Here is a 22,864-nt window from a genome sequence, read left to right as displayed (position 1 = left end):
AGGTTCGGGTGTAGGACCGTCCCCTGTTGCTGCGACAGAAGGTCCTCCTGAAGAGGCAGACGAACCGGGGGATCGACTGACATACTGAGTAGCTCGGGATACCAGTATCTTCGTGCCCAGTCCGGAGCCACAAGGATGACTTGTGCCCGGTTGCGCCTGATCTTCAGCACTCTGGGCAGAAGTGGTATAGGCGGACAGGCGTACAACAGACCGCAACTCCACTCGTGACGAAAAGCGTCTCCGAGCGAGTGCCGCCTTGGAAATTCCAACGTGCAGAACTGATGACATTGCTTGTTTTCTTCGGTGGCGAATAGATCTAACCAAGGCTCTCCCCACTGCAGAAAGAGACCATGCGCCACGTCCGAGTTCAGACGCCATTCGTGATCCATCATGCACCGGCGGCTGAGTTGGTCCGCCCTGGCGTTCAGAGAACCTGCCAGGTGTTGAACCACCAGGGTCACGCCCTGATGTTCCAGCCATCGCCAGAGGCGCAGAGCCTCCTAGCAGATGGTCCAGGACCCCACACACCGCCCTGTTTGTTGCAGTACCACATGGCGGTGGTGTTGTGCGTGAACACCTGCACTACACTCCCTCGGACAGAGGGGAGGAATGCCTTCAGTGCTAGACGAATCGCCCGCAGCTCCAAAAGGTTGCTATGGAGCCGGGACTCCGCCGGAGACCAGAGGCCTCTGATCTCCGCCTCACATGTGGCCTCCCCAGACCTGGAGGGACGCGTTAGTCACAACTACGTGCTCCGGTTGGGGAAGGGAGAGGGATCAGCCGCTGACCCAATCGCGGTCCGTGAGCCACCACTGCAGCTGTCTCGCAGTGCCCTCAGAGATCAGGACATGGTCGGACAAGTTGCCCTGATGCTGGGCCCACTGAGACTTCAGGTCCCACTGCAGAGCCAGCACCCGCCAACCGGCGAGATGCACCAGAAGGATGCAGGAAGCCATCAGCCCCAGAAGCCGCAGCGTCAACCTGACCGAAACTTGGGATAAAGGCGGGAAGATTGGAATCCGAGCATGTATATCCCGAACCCGCTGTTCGGGTGGGTAAACCCGAAACTGCGCCGAGTCGAGAACCGCTCCGATCAAAAGGAGCTTCTGAGAAGGGCACAGGTGTGACTTAGGCACATTGATGGAGAACCCCAGCTGGTGCAAGAGGTCTGACACTGACGACGACTTCGACCCGGAGGAGTGGTGCCGACTCTCGGAGATGTGGTGGCTCCGACCCCGCGACCTGTCCCTCGGCCTCCCGTGAGACCGGGACCTCTCGCGGCGCGGGGCCGACTGCCGGAGTTCGAGTCGCCTGCGGGACCGCTCCAACCTGGCTTTCGAAGAGAGGGCCCGGCAGTCGGATCAGGCCTTGTCGTCGTGGTCGACGCCTAGGCAAGCTAGGCAGAGGTGGTGAGGATCCGTGACCGGCATCGTGCGGTTGCAATCCTCGCAGTGCTTAAAACCAGGCATTCCTAGGCACCGATCAGAGTCGTAAAGACTTCGAGAAATGATCAAAACGATTCAAAAAAGTTAGTCAAAAATTGACTAAGGGTCACTGCTTTTTCCAGATCTGCGCTTGCTGGCGCGGAAAAAAGAAGAACTGACGTCAGCACGCGGAGGCGGCGTCTAAGGAGTAGTTTGTCCTGTAACTCCAGTTCTGTAGTAGGGGTATCTCTGTTGTAGTCATAATCTTGTGAAGAGTCCCGCCCATGTGCGTGGACCCCGGCAATCAAAAATAATCTCTTAAGTTGTCAAATCATACAGAAACTGCAAAGACACTTAAGAGAGAATTTAAAGACAAATAATGCAGCCTATATCCACAGGCTACACTGTCCAGTAATTCAACTAGAAATTCCACCAAACAAAACCACACACAACACAGCCTGCCCAGTTTCCTCCATAGAGAAACTTGCCTCTACCAGTAAAAGACTCTGGAATGATAGAGAGGAAGGCATGGACAGACAAGCCCCATAGGCTGCCATTATGTGGCTTAAATAGGCTACTGTGCCTTTAAGAGAACTTTCCAGAACTTTCTCCCAGTATCCCAGAATGCACAGCAGGTCCCTTTTACTTTCAGTTCTTTTTGAAGGAGTAGCACGCCAGACCTGTAGCATTCCTTACATGAATATTTACCTCCACATGGGAGGAGGGCGGGCATTTATGACTACAACAGAGATACCCCTACTACAGAACTGGAGTTAAAGGACAGAAACTACTCCTTCTGTAGTAGGGGATTTCTGTGTATAGTAATAATCTAGTGAATAGAATGGCAACCCATCCCCACACCAAAGCAGCGGTGGAGAGAAGAAAATTAACACCACTATTGTGCGAACAAATTCCGCAGCGGAGCCTGCCCAACCTGAGCATCTGCCCTGGCATCAGTGTCCAGACAGTAATGCTTAGCAAAGGTATGAACCGACTTCCAAGTGGCCGCCTTGCAGATCTCTGCAATCGGAACATTACGGAGTAAAGCTGTTGTGGCAGCTTTTCCCCTGGTGGAATGAGCCTTAAGCCTACCCCCTAAGGTCTTATTAGCTTTTTGGTGACAACTGTATGCAGGACACAATCCACCTAGAGATGGACTGCTTAGAGGTAGCAAGACCCGTCCTGACCGATCCATAATTGACAAATAATTGGTCTGACGTACAAATATCTTTGGTTTTATCCAGATAAAATTTCAACACCCTCCTAACATCCAGGGAATGTAGAGACCTTTCCGCTGGAGATGAAGGATTCTGAAAAAACGTAGGCAACGTTATGGTCTGGTTGACATGAAAATCAGAAATAACCTTGGGAAGAAATTTAGGGTGAGTACGCATAACAACCTTAGCAGCATGAAATACAGTATACGGTTCTTGGAAACACAACGCCTGAATTTCACTCACCCTGCGGGCCGATGTAATGGTCACGAGGAACGCCGCCTTCCAGGAGAGGTGCTGCAACGAAGCCTAATGAATAGGTTCAAAAGGCTCCTTCATCAATCTGGACAGCACCACATTCAATTCCCATGAAGGCGAAGGAAGCCTGACGGGAGGGAACACTTTCTTCAAGACTTCCAAAAAATATTTGATCACAGGGATCTGGAAGAAGGAAGTCTGTGAAGGGCATTTCCTGTAGGCAGTCAATGCAGCAAGATGAACCTTAATGGAATGAACATGAAGGCAAGACTGCGCCAAATGTAGAAGCTGAGGAAGGATGACTTCTTCCTTGCACGTCGTCGGGACATAGTTCTTAGACTGGCACCAGATACAGAACCTCTTCCACTTGTAAGCATAGGACGTCCGAGTGGAAGGTCTCTTAGACTCCTTCAGTATGTCCATGCAATCTTCGAGCAGATTTAGATGGCCATATTGCACTCTCTCAGGAGCCATGCCCCCAAACTCAAAGACGAGAGGTTGGGGTGCAACATCTGCCCCCCGAACTTCGTGAGAAGGTCCGGTCTGCAAGGCAGCCGAATGGGAGGAAGGAGAGACCGGTGAAGCAGGTCCGTGAACCACCACTGCCTGGACCATTACGGGGCAACTTCTGAGGCACCCTCGAAGTTGTGCATTGGGGATTGAGAAGCCCAGCCCCGATCATCATCTGCACCAAAGATTATCCCTCCACACTCCATGAGTGCTGCGTGGGGCCCTTTTGCATTTTCCTGCTCGACGCGTCAGTCTGGTCAATTGCCCGTTGGCTAGTGGCCTCTGACAACGAAAGAACAATAGTTACTTACCTGTAATCTGTGGTTCTCCAGTATTGGTGTCTTTCATAGATTCACATGCCTGAATCATTCCCCGTCGTCGGAGTGGGAGCCCACGGTACATAAAAAAGTAGTGAAATATACCCTTAGTACATAAGAGATAACAATATACCCAACCAGGAAGTAAAGTAGCCCTAGCTACAGTAAAAGAAACTTCCACATTAGAACCTGTCCATGTCATTATGTATGGACCAAACTGCAGCCAATCAGGCCACAGCTCCCACCAGCAAGCTCTCCCCAGAGACCCAGGCTCTCAGATTTTTGTAGCACCGGAGTGTACCGGAATAAGTATAGAAGAAAAAAGCCAAGTGAGCCTCTGAGGGGAGGTGGGTGGGTGCATGTGAATCTATGAAAGACACCAATACTGGAGAACCACAGATTACAGGTAAGTAACTATTGTTCTTCTCCAGTATTAGGGGTGTCTTTCATAGATTCACATGCCTGAATCAGAGTAGTGAGCAGTAATAGTCATAGCATTATATACAGCTCTTGGACGCCAAGGCACATAGCAGTAATGCAGAAACCACAAAGGAATAATAAAATAGGCGTAAAAGAGCAAGAGGAGGTGGGAGAGAAATAGCAGAGGCTCACCTTATTGGAAAAGATTACGCAGGACTGCTCTCCCCACCGAGGCATCGGTGTCGCTCGAAGCTTCCAGACAGTAATGCCTCGTGAATGTGTGCCTGCTGGACCAGGTAGCAGCTCTGCAGATATGCAGGAGAGGCACACCAGCAAACAAAGCAGTTGAGGAAGCAACTGCTCTCGTAGAATGTGCTCTGGGCAAGGTTGGCAAGGGTTTACCCGCCTGTAGATGGCAGAGTCCAATCGCTGAAGAGACCCATCTAGCGATAGTTTGTTTAGTGACTGCACTGCCTTGACGTGGTTTGCCATGCGCAACAAATAACTGATCAGTTTTCCTGATGGCAGCTGTCCTGGAGAGATAGAACTTGAGACACCGCTTGATGTCCAGCGTGTGTAGAGTTCGTTCCGCTGGAGATTGCGGACTTGGAAAAAACGTTTTAAGGATGACTGGCTCATTCAGGTGGAAATCCGATGGCACCTTGGGTATGTACCTCGGGTTGGTGCGCAGTATCACTGAATCATTTGTGAATTGCAAGAAAGGTGGTTTAGAGGAAAATGCCTGTATGTCACTGACCCTTCTGGCAGATGTCAAGGCCAGTAGCAAAGCCACCTTCCAGGTGACGAATTTTAGATCAGCTTTATGAATTGGCTCAAAAGGATGGCGCATGAGTTGAGCTAATACAATATTCAAGTGCCAGGATGGAGGCGGTCTACGGACTGGTGGAAACATGCGGAATAAACCCTTAAAGAATTGCTGGACAATCCTTGCAGAGTACAGCGAAGTTTGACCGTCCTGTCGGTATCTCGATATTGCCGCTAAGAACACCTTGAGTGTAGAGTGTGCCAAGCCCGATTTAGCAAGATGTAAAAAGAAGGGCAAAATCTTGTCTGGTTCAGCATGGATAGGATGTAAACCCACAGTCCTGCACCAAGCACAAAACCGCTTCCACTTGAGCCTGTAAGTTTTATTCGTGGAAGGCGCCCTAGCATTGTCCAGGACCTCCTGACAGTCTTGAGGAATGTTCAAATGCGCGAACTCATGGTGTTGAGGAGCCAAGCTGACAATCTTAGAGAATGAGGGTCTGGATGATATATTTTTCCGCCTTGTAGAGTCAGAAGATCCGGAATTTGAGGCAGCTGAACTGGATCGCACTCTGAGAGGAGAAGAAGCTGCGTGAACCAGTATTGTCTGGGCCACCGTGGGGCAATTAGAATCAGACGACACGGTTGTCTCCTCATTTTGTTGATGACCTTGGGGATCAGAGGGATCGGAGGGAAGGCGTAGGCAAAGATTTGTTTCCAGTTCAGAGAGAGAGCGTCCCCACACGACTCCTTGTGAGGAGTCCAGCTCGCGAAATGGGTGCATTTCTTGTTGTGGTAGGTCGCGAATAGGTCTATCTCGGGGCGACCCCATCTCAGGAAAATGTGGTCCAGAGCTGGCTGATGCAGTTCCCACTCGTGAGTGCTGCTTTTGGATCTGCTTAGGGAGTCTGCCAGGACATTGGCTACTCCCGGGACATGAACTGCCGTCAGGTTGATATTGTGTTCCAGGGCCCAATTCCAGATTTCCTGAGCTTGCTGAGACAAACGGGCCGATCTTGTGCCCCCCTGCTTGTTCAGGTAGTGCATGCTCGTCGTGTCGTCTGTTCGGATCAACACGGACGAGTTTGACAGAGTCACTTGAAATGATTTCAGGGCGAGGAAAATGGCCCTCAACTCCAACAAATTGATGTGCCATGTCCTTTGTTGTGCGTTCCATTTGCCACTGATTGTCATCCCTTGAAGGTGAGCGCCCCAACCTTCCAGCGAGGCATCCGTGGTGACGACGAAACTGGGGACTTCTTCTAGAAAGGCGCGGCCGACTTGCAGGTTGCGTGCCAGAGCCCACCACCGAATTGCGTGTTTCATTCGAGGTGTTAAGACGATGACATCTTCGAAGGAACCGGATACTTGCACCCACTGGTGGCCGAGTTCCTCTTGCAGTGGTCTCATTCTCAGACGACAGTTCGGAGACAGGAGAATGCATGATGACAACATCCCCAGGAAAGATTTTAATCGTCGAACTGAAACGCACTCTCTTCTGAGGAGTGCTCTCGCCAGGTCCTGGATCTTGGCTTGCCTTTCGTTTGAAATGAAAACCTGAGCTTTCCTGGAATCCAGAGTCGCTCCCAGGAAAGACGTCTTCTGAGACGGTGTCAGGTATGATTTCTCGAAATTTATTGAAAAACCCAAGTCTTGAAATAGAGACAGGCATGTTTGGACGTGACTGCTTGCGGTGGCATAGGAATTGGCCTTGATAAGGCAGTCGTCCAAATAAGGATAAATCTGGATACCTTGCAACCGTAAGTGGGCCGCCACCGGTGCCAACATCTTGGTGAATACTCTCGGGGCTGAACGTAGCCCGAAGGGAAGGACCTTGAACTGAAAGTCCCTGCCGGCCACTCTGAATCTTAGGAACTTCCTGTGCCTGGGGAAGATGGGTACGTGGAAGTAAGCATCCTGTAGGTCCAGGGTTGCCATATGTTCGCCTTCCGTCAGAAACTGGAGGATCTCCTGCAGTGACAACATTCTGAATGTCAATTGCTTGATAAATTTGTTGAGGGCACGCAAGTCGAGGATGGGGCGCCACTCCCCCGACTTTTTGCGTATCAAGAAGAAACGAGAGTAAAACCCTTGACCCCTCTGATGTTGAGGTACCTTCTCGATTGCCCCTTTCCGAATCATTGCATTGATTTGGAGGAACAGCTCCTTGAGATGTGCTGGGGGTGGTCCTTTTGGGGGCGAATTTGGAGGGGCTTTTACAAATTCCAATACGTGACCCTTTGAGATTACATCCAAGACCCATCTGTCTGTTGTAATTTTGGACCATTGAGAGTAATGCAGGGATATTCTTCCTCCAATTCGTGGCTGGCATAGGCAGAGTGGCGGCAGGATGTTTTCCTCACTTTTTGTTGGCGTTGTCTCTACCTCGATAAGTGGATTTTCCTCTGGATTGTGTAAAGGTGCTCCGCCTTTGGCCATAAGGCTGTTGTTTGTAAGGTTGGTACCTTTGGTTGTTTTGATTGGTCTGATATGGGCGTTGCTGGTAATAGCCCCCTCTGTTGGAGAAGTTACCCCTTCCTTTTGCCCCACGAAAGGAAGACTTACGGTACTGCAGAGTACCCAACGAACGTGCCGTTTCTGTATCCTTCTTAATGGACTGTAAGGCTTCGTCCACATGCGAGCCAAACAGGAATTCGCCGTCATAAGCCATATTTAAAACTTTGGCCTGTACCTCCTGGCGAAAAGACGTAGATTTTAACCATCCTTCTCGTCTGAGCACTGCAGCTCCTGCCAACTGTCTAAAACCTGTGGCCGCTACGTCCACTGCAGCGTCGATAATTTCCGACGACGCACATTCGCCGTCTTGTAGGATTTTGATGGCCTCAGAGCGGTCTGGCTCAGGTAATTTTTGGATGTATGGGGATATGTCAGACCACATTTGTCTGTCATACCTACCAAGAATTGCTAAAGAATTAGCAGCTCTAACCGTGGTGGCCGCGATAGTGGAGACCTTTTTACCAATGGAATCGAGGCGTCTGCCATCTCTGTCCGTTGGAATGGAGACCTGAGTTGAGGGGTTCCTAGCTCTTTTTTGCGCTGCCTGCGCAATGACTGAGTCCGTTTTAGCTTGGCCGATGAGACAGGCAGGTGAAGAGGCTGGCGCCCTATATTTTTTGTCGACTCTCGGCAATACTGCGGGAGCAGAATTTGGCGTGGCCATTATCTTAAGCCCTTCCTTCCAGATAAAGTCTATAATGGGAATAGACCAACTCTGCTTCTGAGACAAAGTCTTGAAATCATAAAGAAAGCAGTCATCTTGTTTCGCTTCCATGGAAACCAGAAATCTTTTAGTGGCTTTGTCCATAAGTCTATGGAAGTTCGCTATATCCACCGGCGGTGAGTCAGCCTTCGGTTGTTCCTCTGGGGATGGCGATTCAGCCTGGTAGTCCTCATACTCCGACGAGTCCGATCTAATCAACTCCCCCTCCTCATGGGTGTCCTCATCAGAATCGCCAACCTCCTGTTGATGGGGAGATACTGGCGTGGCAGGTCGGGTAGCCTGTGCCTCTTCCGGCCTATTAGGCCTTGGACCTCTACTCACGCGAGGCTGAGGGGAGGTAATATGCGAATCGCCCGATTCCGAAGGCGGGAATCGGCGATAATAATCGCTCAGCATATACTGCAGATTCTCGTAAAGTTCCATCGGCATCTGCATTCCTGTCGCAGAAGTGGGTACCGATGTAGGTACCTGGATTTGCTGTTCGTCTTCCTCCTGATCCTTTACATGTATTAATAAGTCAGAGGGACTTTCCGCCGCTTGAAACAGTTCATCTCCAGATTCTACTTCAGAATCTAACAGCCTATCTGGCATCTGGAGCGGCGATAATGGCGTTGTTTGAGAGGACCTCTTTTGCAGCAAAGCCGTAGTAGTGGCTGGAGAAGGAAGAGGTATGGCAGTGGTCTTTGCCGACCATACCTGTAGGTCAGTACAAGACGACAATTTTGGCGTAGATGGATTGCCTGGCAAAATCAAGCTCTGTGTCGTCGCTTTTGATGAAGAAGCTGATGGTTCTCTCGTTGTTAGAGATGGCGTCACCTTCGTCGACGTGTTGGATTTCGTCGTCGACGAGGGAACCGTCGACGGAGCAGTCTTCATCGTCGACGAGGTCGTCGACGGGGCCGTCGACGGGACAATCCTCACCTTCGTCGACGACGTCTTCGTCGACGTGTCCGTCGACGGGGTCTTCTTCGTCGCCGATGGGTCCGTCGACGACATCTTCATCGACGATGGTGTCGACGACAGTGAGGTCTTCTTTGTCGACGGAGCAATCGTCGACGACGACGAGGATTTCTTCGTCGACTGCTTCAGTGCCGTCGATGTCTGATCGTCGACGAGAGGTGTGAAAACCTTCGTCGACGAGATGGGTCGAACCTGCACATGAACAAAAGTTGGAGAGGAAGCTGAGGACATCACCATGGTCGATTTAGGTGAGGAGAAAGTCAATGTAGAAGTCATGGCAGAGGCAGCCTGACTGGAATTTGGCAACGTTGTTGGTGCCTTAGTCATAGGTCTCACGGGGGACACCAAAGACTCCGTTCTTTTAGAGCTCGGGACCTTCACAGATTTCTCAGAGGATTTCTGTGCCTTTGAAGTAGAAGGCTCCTGTGAGGCGAGCTGGTGTTTAGACACCTTAGCTTTCGGAGTAGGCACAGTACTCTCAGCTCTCCGTTTTTTCGACCCCTTGGTAGATTCTGAGGCAAAACTTCCTACCTCAGAAAGTGGCTCATCTTTATTTTTCATTTTCTGCAGCCACAGCAACAGGCGACCCTCTCTGTCCCTGAGGGTTTTAGGAGAGAATTTTCGACAGATGCTGCAGTCCTTAACCTGATGGTCAGGGTATAAACAGTAGATGCAGCGAGTGTGTGGATCTTCCTTAAACAGTCTCGCCTTTCCACACGAGTCGCAGGCCCTAAAAAGGGATTTTGAAGAAGACATTTCCTTGAAGAAGAAACTTTATCCAAGAGAAGAATTGAGCAGAGCTCAGAAGGACTCCCTATCACACGACGTGCGGTAAAAAATCTGAGAGCCTGGGTCTCTGGGGAGAGCTTGCTGGTGGGAGCTGTGGCCTGATTGGCTGCAGTTTGGTCCATACATAATGACATGGACAGGTTCTAATGTGGAAGTTTCTTTTACTGTAGCTAGGGCTACTTTACTTCCTGGTTGGGTATATTGTTATCTCTTATGTACTAAGGGTATATTTCACTACTTTTTTATGTACCGTGGGCTCCCACTCCGACGACGGGGAATGATTCAGGCATGTGAATCTATGAAAGACACCCCTAATACTGGAGAACCTTGAATTTCCACCGCTGGTCTGGTTTCTCCAGACTGGCCCCTGCTCCCCTGAAAAGGAGCAGCCCATCAGACCTTGGTGGTCTGATTGTGAAGCCATCTTCAATTCCTGCGAGGGTTGACTTAGCCAAGGCTTGTTGACTCCAATCCGGAAGCAGACACCGCCGACAGCGAGAGCCTTTGTGGACAAGTCTGTGCCTGACTCCTGGTAGTCGTCGACGCCTCCTGGTCCACGTGGCTGCAGATACAAGCTTCACGACATCACCTGATTGCTTCGGGTCATCGCCTGGTTCCTTCCTGGTCACTGGCTAGTGACCCAGACTCTATCCCCTCTGCTTTCAGGTACTCTCGATCCTCGTCCGCCCTTGGATCCAACCGGACACTTCTCTCCTGGTCGCCTGCAGCATCTTTCTGCAAGGCTCCATAGGATTCAGCGACGAAATCAGACACACTGACACCTATGCACCCGCTTCCTGTGGGTGAGGTAACGCGAGTACTCCGGTGCTCCTGTGGGTATTAACTATCCTAGTGTCTAACTTTCAAGTAGCTTTATCCTAGTCCATCCGGTAGTGACGTAAAAGAACTAGTTTCCAATTCTTTCGTTCCCATTCTAACTCTATGGTAACTTGTGTGTGTGTAAAGACACTGCACACGCCTTCCGTGGGCCTCCTACTTCCTATCCTTTGGTAGTACAGTGCAGCCCCAGCGATTCCCCAGGCCCTTCCTTTGTTCGTGACGTGGTTCTTATACCACTATTTTAATATATGGTTTGAAGTGCCCCTAGGGCTCTACTGTATTTTGTGCAACTTATTTTATGATAATTGAGTAACTTGTTATGTGCTTGTGCCTTTGATCTGAAAGAGCTCAGAGGGGTTGTTTAGAAATAAATACATATATATTTTATATATATATCCTGTGTGGTGTTCTTTCATTTGGTATTCAAGGGGTTACATATGGTAAAACAGCTGGCTTTACATGCCCTCTGAAGTTTTAGCCTAAGACTGCTTTGTTCATGCTACCTCGAGGATAGCTTGTCTATAAGGTTGACTTTACAACCATCACCATAAGGGTTGTTTGGACTGATACAGGGTGCACACTAGAAAAGTGGACATCACATATCGGGCCAACTTCTCACACCAAGTCCCAACCCCAAGACTGTTTAATCAATACTTTTTTCTTCATCCCCATAGAACAATAACAAAATACGTTTAGCACTATTTTGTTACATATATCTGCACAGATTAACAGCATTCTCGAAGTCTCAAATTAAACAACTGTTAATCATTTGTTGATCAATGTTTGCAATTTTCATAGGAGTGAAACCAAATTAACAAACACTGGTCTCTCAAGACTTTGAGAAATCTAGTCCCTCCTTATCTAGCATCACCTATACTGCAAAGTAACAAAGGCACAGAAAGATGAAATCTAAAGAAAGCTATCAAATTAACATCTCAAAAAAATCAGCATACAGTAGCTCACAATTACTCTACACTTCTAATATACGTTTAGTTAGTCCCCCCACTACAGAATCAACATTCTTAATCATCTTTCATCATTGAGTGCTCCAAAAATGTAAAGCCCTTACACTAGAATCTACTCGCACATCAAAATCATTGACTCCAACAGTGAACTCACACCACATGTTTCTCTCCACCTTTTCCCCTTCGCCTTATGACTGTTGATCATCCTTGTCTTCACAAACAGTGCTGGAAAATCTGCTGCAAAATAGGAGAAGGAAGACAACAGAGTTTGACGCACAAGTTACTTACCTTCAGTAACAATATATCTATAAGAAACATTAGTTAGTTATAGATTCCTTACCTTAGTATTACCCCCAGGCTGGATCCAGAAAGTTTTTTCGTCAGCAGTGTAGGAAGGTGGATATCTGACTATGGTTGCCCCCAACTTTTTGCCTGGTGTTTTTCTGGTTTTTCGACTTAGTTGACCTGGGATTCCTGCTATTCAGGACCCCAGGCCCAATGCTCTCTGTAAAATGGATTCCATGTACTCTAGGTACATATCTAATTGGATACTGAGTCACCTTATCAGTCCCTGTACAGTGTACCTTAGGTACCCAGGGCATAGGTGCACCCAGGGCCTACCAGGGGCTGCAGCATGTATTATGCCACCCCTGGCTGGTCATCCAAATCTGACAACTGGCTGATCAATCAGCTGGGGCAAGGTGGTGTAATCACCCTTTGCTTTAGATATAGTATCCCCATATCTAACCCTAAAATGGACACATATCTTCCTATCAGTCACTCCTATGGCAGGCCTTGACAATCCTGAAGGCAGAGTGCTTGGAATTATGTGAGATGGTGCTCTGGCATGAGCTGAGCCCGTTTGCAGCTTGCGGAACCAAGTCCTAATAGCTGTTCCATGATAACGCTATACCATATACTCTTAAGTGCATTATGAACCTCGAGGTCAAATGCTAACTTTGGTACAGCATTATCAAAACATGTCGAGTAAGGTGTCATACGAATTGGAATACTACCCCCCTCGCCAATTCTGGCGACGGGGGTAGCATTCCACCCTTCTAGAGGGACACAACATGTATGTAACTGTGAACCCCGGTTAAAGTTAACCCAAGCCTCAGCATCACAAAATGGATGCTGCCACCACAGACACAAGTCTGACCTCCTGCTGCTGGGAGTCCTTCCAGCGAGGGAGGCTCGGACAAAGGGTTTCCTGCCTTGGGAGGTGCTAGCACCACCCCAGATAGGATTTTGTGCATTAGGTAGGACAGGGCTGAAAGGAATGAGACATGCCCGGGGCACACAAGGTGTCGCTGTGCATACACCGGTCAGAACCAGTTCCTGGGGCACTCCAGCCCCAGAGCTGGGGCAAGACCGGACAAAGGAAAGGGGGTGTAACCACCCCCCTTCCTGGTCCCACCCAGAGGAGGGACCTAGTCGTAGTGCAGCCCCCTTTAGCTGAATAGAGGTAGGAGCTGGTCCCAGTCCCCTTGAGATTAATCTTGACAACTTCCACGAAGAACTCTTGACCTTCTACCTCCTGAACATCAGAAGACTGAAGAATCTCCCCTATGGTCAGGGAGTGACCATCCTGCTTTGCGGGCACCATCAAGCTCCTGTGCGGTTTGCTGCAAGTCCTTACAGCCCAGAACCAGACGACCCAGCTCGACGAGATCCGGACCTCCAGACTCCTCTGACCTCAACCTACATCCACAGCACAGCTGGGACCCGTGGGTGCGACGAGCAACTTGGAGACGGCCATCTTGACAAAACCTGCACAGCGCTTCCAGCACGACCGCCGAGGGATCCTCGAGTGAGTGCACCGGGGTCTGAGAAGCCCCACACCGACGCAGCTCCTGCACCAAAGACCAGCCCCCCCCAGCATCCACGTGATCTGCGTGGGGCCCTTTTGTCTGGTTGTTGCTTGTCCTGTTGTCTGGTCACTTGCCGCCTGGCTAGTGACCTCTGAGACGACGACCCGAAGATTTCACCACTGCTGGTCTGGTACCCCAGACTGGCCCTTGCTTCCCTGTGAAAGAGAAGCACCCCGGACCCTCCTGGTCCGCACCAGACGCCATCTTTGTTCCACCGCGTGGCTTGCACTTGCCAAGGCCTGTTGACCAGATCGACGATCCAACACCGCCATCAGCAGCAGACTACGTGGGACAGCTCGTGCCTCCAGCCTGGTCGTGAAGAACAGCTCCTGGTCCGCGCAGCTACAGAGAGAAGCGGCCCTTCTTCCACCTGAACGCGGCGACAGCATCTGGTTCCAGCACCGTCACTGGCTAGTGACCGAGACTCTGTCCTTCTTCTTAGTTCCATCCTTGGAACCATCGGACTCCTCCATCTGGCTGCCTGCCAGCAACTGCTTGTTTCAGGCATCACCGGGATCAACGCAGCAAACCCGACACCTCTTCAGCCCTATGCACCCGCAGCCTGTGGGTTAGGTAACTAAAGCTTCTAGGTGCTGAAGTCAGTGTTCACTATCCTAGTGTCCAGGTCCACTGTTTTCCCTCCATCCAGCCGGGTTCGTCCGGAATCCGTAACCTTGTAAATTGTAGCATCCATAGACTTTGGTACGCATCCCGCGTGAGTTTGCACTCTGCACGTGAGTCCCGTGGGCCTCCTGCTCCTTACTTACCTAGTTTGTAGCGTAGTCCCAGCGATCCTCCAGCCTCTGGATCTCCTTACAGTACTTTCCTTTCTCGCATTCCATTGTATTAAGTATATGGTTTGTCGTGCCCCTAAAGCACTCGTGTAAATATTGTGCTAACTCGTATTTCTTTCGTAGTATTGTCGTTTGCTTAGCCCTCTGACCTCAAAGAGTTCAGAGGTGTATGTTAGTTAATACATATCTGTTTATTTTCATAACAACCCGTGTGGTGTCCTTTCATGTGGTATTCAAGGGGTTATATGCGGTAAAACAGCCGGCTTCACATGCCAAAAGAGTTTAGCCTAAAGACTGCTCTTGTCCACCCTTCTAGGATAGCTGGTCTATAAGGTTGACTTTACAACCAATCACCATAAGGGTCGTTTGGACTGATACAAGGTGATCACTAGAACTAGTGAGCATCATATATCAGGCCAACTTCTCACAAGCAGTATCTCTGCGCGACGGAAAGTGGTGTCGGTCGGCTTCGCGTCCGTCGTCGCCGGGATGACGTTACACCAACTACGTAGACGCCGCCCTCGCGCGCGGACAGCAGTTCTGTACACAACTTTACGTGCCAGAAACGCAGAGCCATGCAAGACACTGACAATTGGTCCACAAAACTAGGGCCCTGAAAGGATCTCCTTAACCCTAGAAATCAGTTCGCAGAACCGGGAGGATGGGTGGGGCGGTAAGGAATCTATAACTAATGTTTCTTACAGATATAGCTTTACCGAAGGTAAGTAATTTCTGCATCTGAAAGAAACATGCTAGTTATAGATTCCTTACCTTAGAATAGATATCCCAGCAATACCAACACCGGTGGTGGGTCTGCGAACCAAGATCACACCAGGAAGTACTGGAGATCAGAATGGCCAAAGAAGCAGTCTCTCCGGACTTGGATGTCCAGGCAGTAGTGTTTGGTTAACATGTGCAGCGATGCCTACATGGCTGCCTGACGGATGTAATGTAGAGGCACTCCCCTTACCAATGCAGTAATGGCTGCTGTCACCCTGGTGGAATGAGGGCATAGACTGACTAGAGGCACCTTTTTAGCCAGAGAGTAACAAGCCTAAATACACAACACAACCCACTAGAAATGGTGCGTTTGTGTACGGCCCGACCCTTCTTTGCACCCACTTAACCAACAAAAAGTTTCTCATCCACCCGGAACTGCTGTGTGCGGTCCAGATGGAAGGAGAGCACACGTTTTGGGTCCAGATGGTGGAGCCTCTCTTCTCCTTTGAAGGATGCGGAGGCGGAAATAAGGTGGGCAAAGTAATGGTCTGCCCGATGTGAAAGGTAGTGACTACCTTAGGAAGAAAGGATGGACGGGTCCGGAGAACCACCTTGTCCGGATGAACAGACAAGAAAGGAGGTTTCGAAGAAAGGGCCACGAGCTCACTCACCCTTCTAGCAGAGGTGATGGCTACCAGAAAAGCAGTCTTAAGATTTAAGAGACAAAGGACATTTCAATGGGAGCACACATGAAATAAGTGAGCACAAGATTAAAGTTCCACTGAGGCATAACGAAAAAGATTGGAGGAAAAAGATGTGTTAAGCCTTTTAAGAAACGGTTACCTACCAGGGACTTGAAAAGAGAAGGCTGATCAGGCAGCCGAAGGAAGGCAGATATGGTCAAAAGGTAACCTTTGATAGTGCCAAGAGCAGAGCCCTGCTGGGTTAAAGAGAGAAGCAACAAAGGTACTTCAGAGTGAGGGGCAGAAAAGGGATCCGCAGCCTTTGCTGTGCACCATGCCAAAACTTTATTCCACCTGAAGGCGAATTAAGTTTTTGTGGAGTGACGCCTGGCTGCCAAGATTACGTCACAGACTTCGGGAGGCAGTTCGAAAGACATCAACCGCCGCCGCTCAATCTCCACGCAAGGAGGTGTAGACTGGACAGGTTCGTGTGGAGGATGTCGCCTGCTGCTGCGACAGGAGATCGTCGCGAAGGCGCAGTCTGATCGGAAGATCGATGGCCATGTTCAGCAGCTCGGGATACCAGACTCTTCGTGCCCAATCCAGGGCCACAAGAATGACTTAGGCCCAGTGGCACCGGATCTTCTTCAGCACTCTGGGCAGAAGTGGTATAGGCAGAAAGGCATACAAAAGAATGCAACTCCACTCGCGACGAAAAGCGTTGTTGAGTGCCGCCTTGGAAATTCCAACATGCAGAATTGTGGACATTGCACGTTTTCTTCGGTGGCAAGTAGATCTAACCAAGGCTCTCCCCATTGTTGAAAGAGACCTTACACCACCTCTGAGTGAACACGCCATTCGTGATCCATCATGCGGCTGAGTTTGTCCGCCCTGGCGTTTAGAGAACCGCCAAGGAAATGCCGAGATGTTCCAGCCATGTCCAGAGGCGGAGGGCCTCCTGACATAGGGTCCACAACCCTGCCCTGTTTGTTGCAAAACCACATGGCGGTGGTGTTATCTGTGAACACCTGCACTACTCTTCCCCGGAAAGAGGGAAGGTATGCCTTCAGTGCAAGACGAATCGCCCGGAGCTCCAGAAGGTTGATGTGACCCCCAGACTCCGCCAGAGACCAGAGGCCTCTGATCTCCGCCTCTCCCATGTGACCGCCCCATACCAGAAGGGAGGCATCAGTCACCACAGTGTGGTCTGGTTGGAGAAGGAAGAGGAAACTGCCATTGACCCAATCCTGGTTCATTAACCACCACTGCAGTTGTCGAGCAGTGCCCTCCGTGATCTGGACGCAGTATGACAGATTCCTCTGATGCTGCGCCCACTGGAACTTCAGGTCCCACTGCAGAGCCTGCATATGCCAACTGGCATGATCTATCAGGAGGATGCAGGAGGCCATGAGGCCAGCAGCTTCAGTCATTCTCACCGAAACCCGGGACAGAGGCTGAAAGATCAGAATCCTAGCGCGAATAACCCGGACTCGCTGTTTGTGAGGATAGACTAGAAACCAGATTGTGTCCAGAACCACTCCGATGAAGAGGAGCTTCTGAGAGGGAATCGGGTGTGACTTTAGCATATTGATGGAGAACCCCAGCCAATGCAGGAGGTCGGCCGTAGTCTGAAGGTAGGAGACGACTGCCTGGGGCCTTCATGCGTCAGTCGTCGAGATAGGGGAAGACTGACTCCCCCACCTCAATCTGCGCAAATGAGCTGTGACCAGTGCAATCACTATCTTGAACACGCAAGTGGCGCTGGTAAGGCCAAAGGGGAGCATGGTAAACTGAAAATGCTCATGGCCTACTATGAACCGCAGGTAACGATGGTGGGCCGGCAGGACGGGAGTGTGAAAATAAGCATCCTGAGAGTCCAACGCTACCATCCAGTCTTGCCGGTTGAGTGCAGACAAGACCTGAGCAAGCATCAACATTTTGAACTTCTCCTTCCGGAGGAAGCGGTTGATGTCCCCGAGGGCCAAGATAGGATGCAGGCCCTTGTCCTTCTTGGGAACCAGGAAGTAGTGGGAACAACCACCACGACCTACTTTGGGACAGGAACGCTCATAATGGCTCTCCTGGCCAAAAGAGCCGTAACTTCCTGCTGGAGAAGGGCCAGATGATTTGAAGGTTTGGAGACTGCTGCAGGGAGGGGGGGATTGGTGGACTGGCCTGCCCGCAGGCCCCGAAACCTCGCCGGTTGTTTCCACGTCCCCGGCAGTGCGAAGGCTGGGCAAATTGCTGAGGCCTGTGGCCCTGTGTGGGACGTAACAGGGAACCCCTCGCGTAGCCACGAAAGGGGCGAAAAGCAGACTGCACCGGACGGGTGGAGAGGCCCAAGAACTTGGCCGTAGCCCGCAAGTCCTTGAAGCGCTCTAGGGATTTGTCTGCTTTGTCGCCAAAAAGGCGACGGCCATCAAAGGGCATGTCCATTAAGGTGATCTGGACATCCCCCGAAAAGCCAGTGGACCTCATCCAGGTGTAGCGGCGAAGCGCTACCGACGTTGAATGGTCCTGCCCAGAGAGTCGCGGTGTCCAGCCCGCAACGTATTGTAAACTTTGCTGCATCTCTCCTGGCGGCGTCAGCCTCCGAGCACTGTCCGGGCCTCCTCCGGACACTAAGGCAGCACTTGCACCACCGTATCCCACAAAGAGTGTGAATAAACCAAGAGATAGGTTTTCTTTACGGACCGCAGTCCTATGCTGGCGGAAGAGAACATTTTCTTGCCAAGATGGTACAGCTTCTTGGATACCCTTTCCAGTGGAGCAGTAGGGAAGGCGCTTTTGGAGGTGGAGGCTTGGACCACCAAGCTCTCCGGGGTGAAGTGTTGGGAGCGGAAAGAGGGGTCGCCCGGAGCCGGGCGATGGCGTTGGGCGATCATCCTGTCCACGGGAGCCCCAGTGTTGGGCCTGGACCATGTGCCCAAAAGAACTTCTGTGAGGGCCTCATTAAAAGGCAACAGGGGCTCCGAAAAGCTTGCCGCCGGTTGAAGCACTTCAGTCAGGAGCTTAGTCCTGATCGCCACCGTAGGAAGCTCGAGGTTGAGAGCCTAGGCCGCCCTACGCAACACAACAGCATATGACGCTCCCGTCCTCCTTAGCCACGGTAGGAGGAGACAACATGCCACGGTCGGGTGAAGTGAAAAGACCACTGACATCCCCCAGGTCATCTCTCCAGTCCTTCTCAGTATCTAGCTGGTCAGTTAAAGAGTCACTTGACGACCCTCCCCCTCCGCCCCCCCCCCCCCCCCCCCCGTTCTCCTCACGCTCCTCTGGCTGATAATCAGGCTGAAAATGGCCAGGGTGGAACACAGGGACAGAAGTACCCATTGGTGCTGGATCCGGGATGGAGGCAGGGGTCGATGCCGGCTGGGGAGCAAACAGGCGCCGAACACAGTAGTGGTGCCGGAGGTTGCTGGCTGCAAAGACCTAGGCCCCCCAACAGAATCCACGAGGCCCAAAGGTGCACCGGCAGGGTGGGTCTGCCCAAAAGATGGCATGCATCACCTCGTAGAACGTACGAAGCTGGGGTCGCTCCGGGTCCTGGAAAGGGAGGGATGCTCCGAACGCGGAGCCGCTGGAGGGGCACCACCTGCAGGTCTCGTCGGATCAGCCATCTGACGAGAAGTCGAAGAACGACGATGCTTCTTCGAAGACTTCTTATGCTTAGACTTACCCGACCCAGAGTGCGAAGATTCAGAACCGCTCCCACAAAGCCTTCGGCGTCAACTACTGACAGTTGGAGCACGAATTGGGGTCGGGCCGTGGTCGCGCTCCAGGCAAAAGCAGCACACACAGTGCGGATCCGTAACAGACATCAGCTGGTTAGAGGAACTGCAGGCCTTAAACCGGGGCATCCCTCGTGCACCTGCTCGGAGTCGAAGACTCGAAACAAGAAGTCGACAAAAGTCGAGAAAAACTCAGTCAAAAAAATGACTGAGGTACCGCTCTTCCCAGATCTGTGCTGGCTGGAGCGAAAAAAGAAAGAACTGATGTCGGCGCGCGAGGGCAGCATTTAAGTAGCTTGCGTGACAACATCCCGGCAACCACGATACCAAAGACTGAGGCGGAGCTGACCGATGCCAACTTCCGACGCGCAGAGGTACTGCTAACGAAAAAAACGTTCCGAATCCAGTCTGACGCCTAGGGGTAATTCTAAGGTAAGGAATCTATAATTAACGTGTTTCTTTCAGATCAGAAGGCTACTTCCTAGTTACCCCCAGGTATCAAAAGATATTGAAATAGACGCCTCACTCACTTTGTGGCATCATTGGTGCTTATCCACACACTAGTAGGGTACAACCACTAATGCGGACTCAACCAAAAGGATGGGAGTTACTGGATAAAATCTTGATGGATAAGCAGGGATCCAAGTAAAGAGTTTAAAAATAACTCTAGGTATACCCAAATATTTCCTTTATTTTTAGGGTGTCTAGGGTACAGGTTAAAAATTTGTTAATGGTTCCTACTGAATCCAATTGTTCAATGAACCCAAATACGAAAAAGCCAACATGTTTTGGCCCATACTATGAGCCTAGTCCGGGTCTGGGCCTTTTATCAGGGCCATATACTGTGTATCCCTGCCTTATTATGCATGCATACCATGCACATACGTGAGGCCTAAGGCTCTCTCCTGATTTAGTCTTCCATCACTGAAGGATATCTTTAAAATAAAAAGGCCGGTCAATGAGGAAGGAGACTGATCTCAGGGTACAATGGATCATTTATGGATGTCCCCTTTTCCCACATAGGATAAGGGAATAACTCTATTTCCCCCACTAACTGTATTGGGGTGGGGTAGGACCGCTCATGATTGTGGACACCTTCCCTAAAAGATGAAAAAATTATTATTAAGTGTTAAATGATGGTGTTGTCCCATTTTAAAACCTCTAATTTCAACTTTTCACTGTCTGGGTGGTAAGCAAGACGATTTACAAAGTGATTAGAACAGATTAATTGATACTAAAATTTAAATGCGAGATGCAGGCTTGGTGATTGCCTTCACTAGGTCATATGCTTTAAATGTATAACAAATTTAATAAAACTGGATTAAACTTAAAAAAAAGTTTTAAACATTGTGGATATTCTTAACGTAGAGCCCAGCAGCCTACAGCCTGGCCTAAATAATGTAATTGTATTATTTTTAAATCAGTACAGGATTGTGCTAGAATGTAGATGGTGCTAGTCAAATACATGTTAGGCATATCCCTTGCTGAAGAAAATCCAAATGAGCAGCCTATGACACCACGACTTTCACCTGGGGAGGTGCTCTAATTTAAGAGCAAATTTTCATTAGTTGGATTTTAAATGTCACATTAGATTAATTTAATCTTAAAATAAGACCATAAGGATGTTAAAAATATAACAAACACAACTTTAGAAAAACAAAACTTTAGACCCATTATCTTTCCAGAGAATTTAAACTCACCGTAATATTTTCTAGATCAAGATGTTTGTTATGGACAGTTTCACACAGCTTTCTGATTTTTTCTTTAATTTTGTTCATATCCTTTTCATTTAACTGCATTGCATCTGGATCAATGTCCATCTCCAAAAGCCTGATCATTAAATCAAGGCTAGCTCGGTCTAGATCCATATTCAAGCGATCTCTGCTTAAGATGTACATTAGCGATGCTGTGCAAAGAGCAAGATTCTAGAAAAGAAAGGGCACACGATTTCAGCTCAGAAACTATATGAACTTATTTCAAACAAAAATCAGACATTTAGATAATTTGTCTCAAGTGGGAGAGAACATATTTAAAGAGCATGGTCGAATGCTTGGAAAAGAATTTCACAGATTTTTTTTACAAAGTCTCCTGGCCCAGATTTCACATCAAACAAACTCTTCTGAAAAACTAAAGTTACTTGTGACCACGCAAACCCTCAGGGGGTTGCTTCTTGGCCAGTGCAAAGCAAATTTTAACGTAGAGCATGATTCACCTGGAGATAGTCTTCTTCTGCAGGCCTTATTCACTCAGACATACCCCACCCAAGAGTTGCTCATCCACCTGGAGCACTTGTGCGGTCAAGGTGAAGCGGCGGAAGAGGAAACTTAGGATTAAAACCGTTCAAGAACCTATGTACAATAGCGAATTGGAAAAGGAAAGGTTGGGCAATGATAGCCAAGCTTATATAGAAGAAAGATAGCCCTTAACAGGGCAGAGAGCAGAGCCCTGCTGCACAAGTTACTACATGCGTAACGATATATCTTTAAGAGACGTTAGTGATAGATTCCTTACCTTAGAATAATCCCTAGGCATCAGACTGTATCTGGAAAGCTTTTGTCAGCAGTACCCCTGCGTATCGATAGTAGTAGTCGTACGGCACCGCATATGTTGTTGGCGTCATATTCGCTGGGATGACGTCACTGGAGCTGCTTAGACGCGCCCATGTTCACTGACGTCAGTTCTGTACACAACTTTCCGCGACAGGAATGCAGAGCCATGTAAGATACTGTCCACTGGTGCATAGAAACTAGGACCCAAAAGGTTGACCTTAACCCTAGAAATCAGTTCGCAGAACGGGGAATATGGGTGTGGCGGTAAGGAATCTATCACTAACTAATGTCTCTTACAGATATATCGTTACACAAGTAGTAACTTGTGCTCCTGAAAGAGACACATTAGTGAATGATTCCTTACCTTAGAATAGATACCCCAGCAATCCCAATCCCGATGGTGGGTCTACGAATAAGATTACACCAGAAAGTCACTGAGAACAGAAGGGCCAAAGAAGCTGTGCCTCCGGACCAGACAGTCAAGGTAATAATGCTTTGTAAAAGTGTGCAGTGAAGCCCACTTGGCAGCCTGAAAGATGTCTTGCAGGGGGACACCACGTCACAAAGTCGTAGTGGCTGCTGTTGCCGCACCGGAGGTTCCATTTCAGCCATAGAATAACAGGCCTTGATACACAAGACGAACCACCGGGAGATAGTCCTCTTGTGAACAACCAGGCCTTTCTTGGCACCTGCGTAGCTAACAGAGCTGGTCATCCACCCGGAATGCTTGTGTGCGATTCAGGTAAAAAGAGTGTGCACAACTTGGGTCCAGTCGGTGAAGCCTCTCTTACTCTCTGGATCTGGAAGGATGCA

General features: G+C 49.7%; 1 protein-coding gene across 2 annotated transcripts in view; it reads right to left on the bottom strand.

Moving 5' to 3' along the window:
• The window catches only part of WAPL (WAPL cohesin release factor), a 1,140,053-nt gene that overhangs the window by 690,401 nt on the left and 426,788 nt on the right, over positions 1-22,864 (bottom strand). For both annotated transcript variants that reach the window (XM_086922027.1, XM_086922028.1), the window contains exon 9: positions 21,203-21,427. In XM_086922027.1, the coding sequence (XP_086778153.1) occupies positions 21,203-21,427 (225 nt within the window). The remainder of the gene's footprint in view (positions 1-21,202; positions 21,428-22,864) is intronic.

The sequence above is a fragment of the Lissotriton vulgaris genome, chromosome 5 (genome assembly GCF_964263255.1).
Source record: "Lissotriton vulgaris chromosome 5, aLisVul1.2, whole genome shotgun sequence".
Classification (NCBI taxonomy): Eukaryota; Metazoa; Chordata; class Amphibia; order Caudata; family Salamandridae; genus Lissotriton; species Lissotriton vulgaris.
This window is presented reverse-complemented; position numbering and strand designations above follow the sequence as displayed.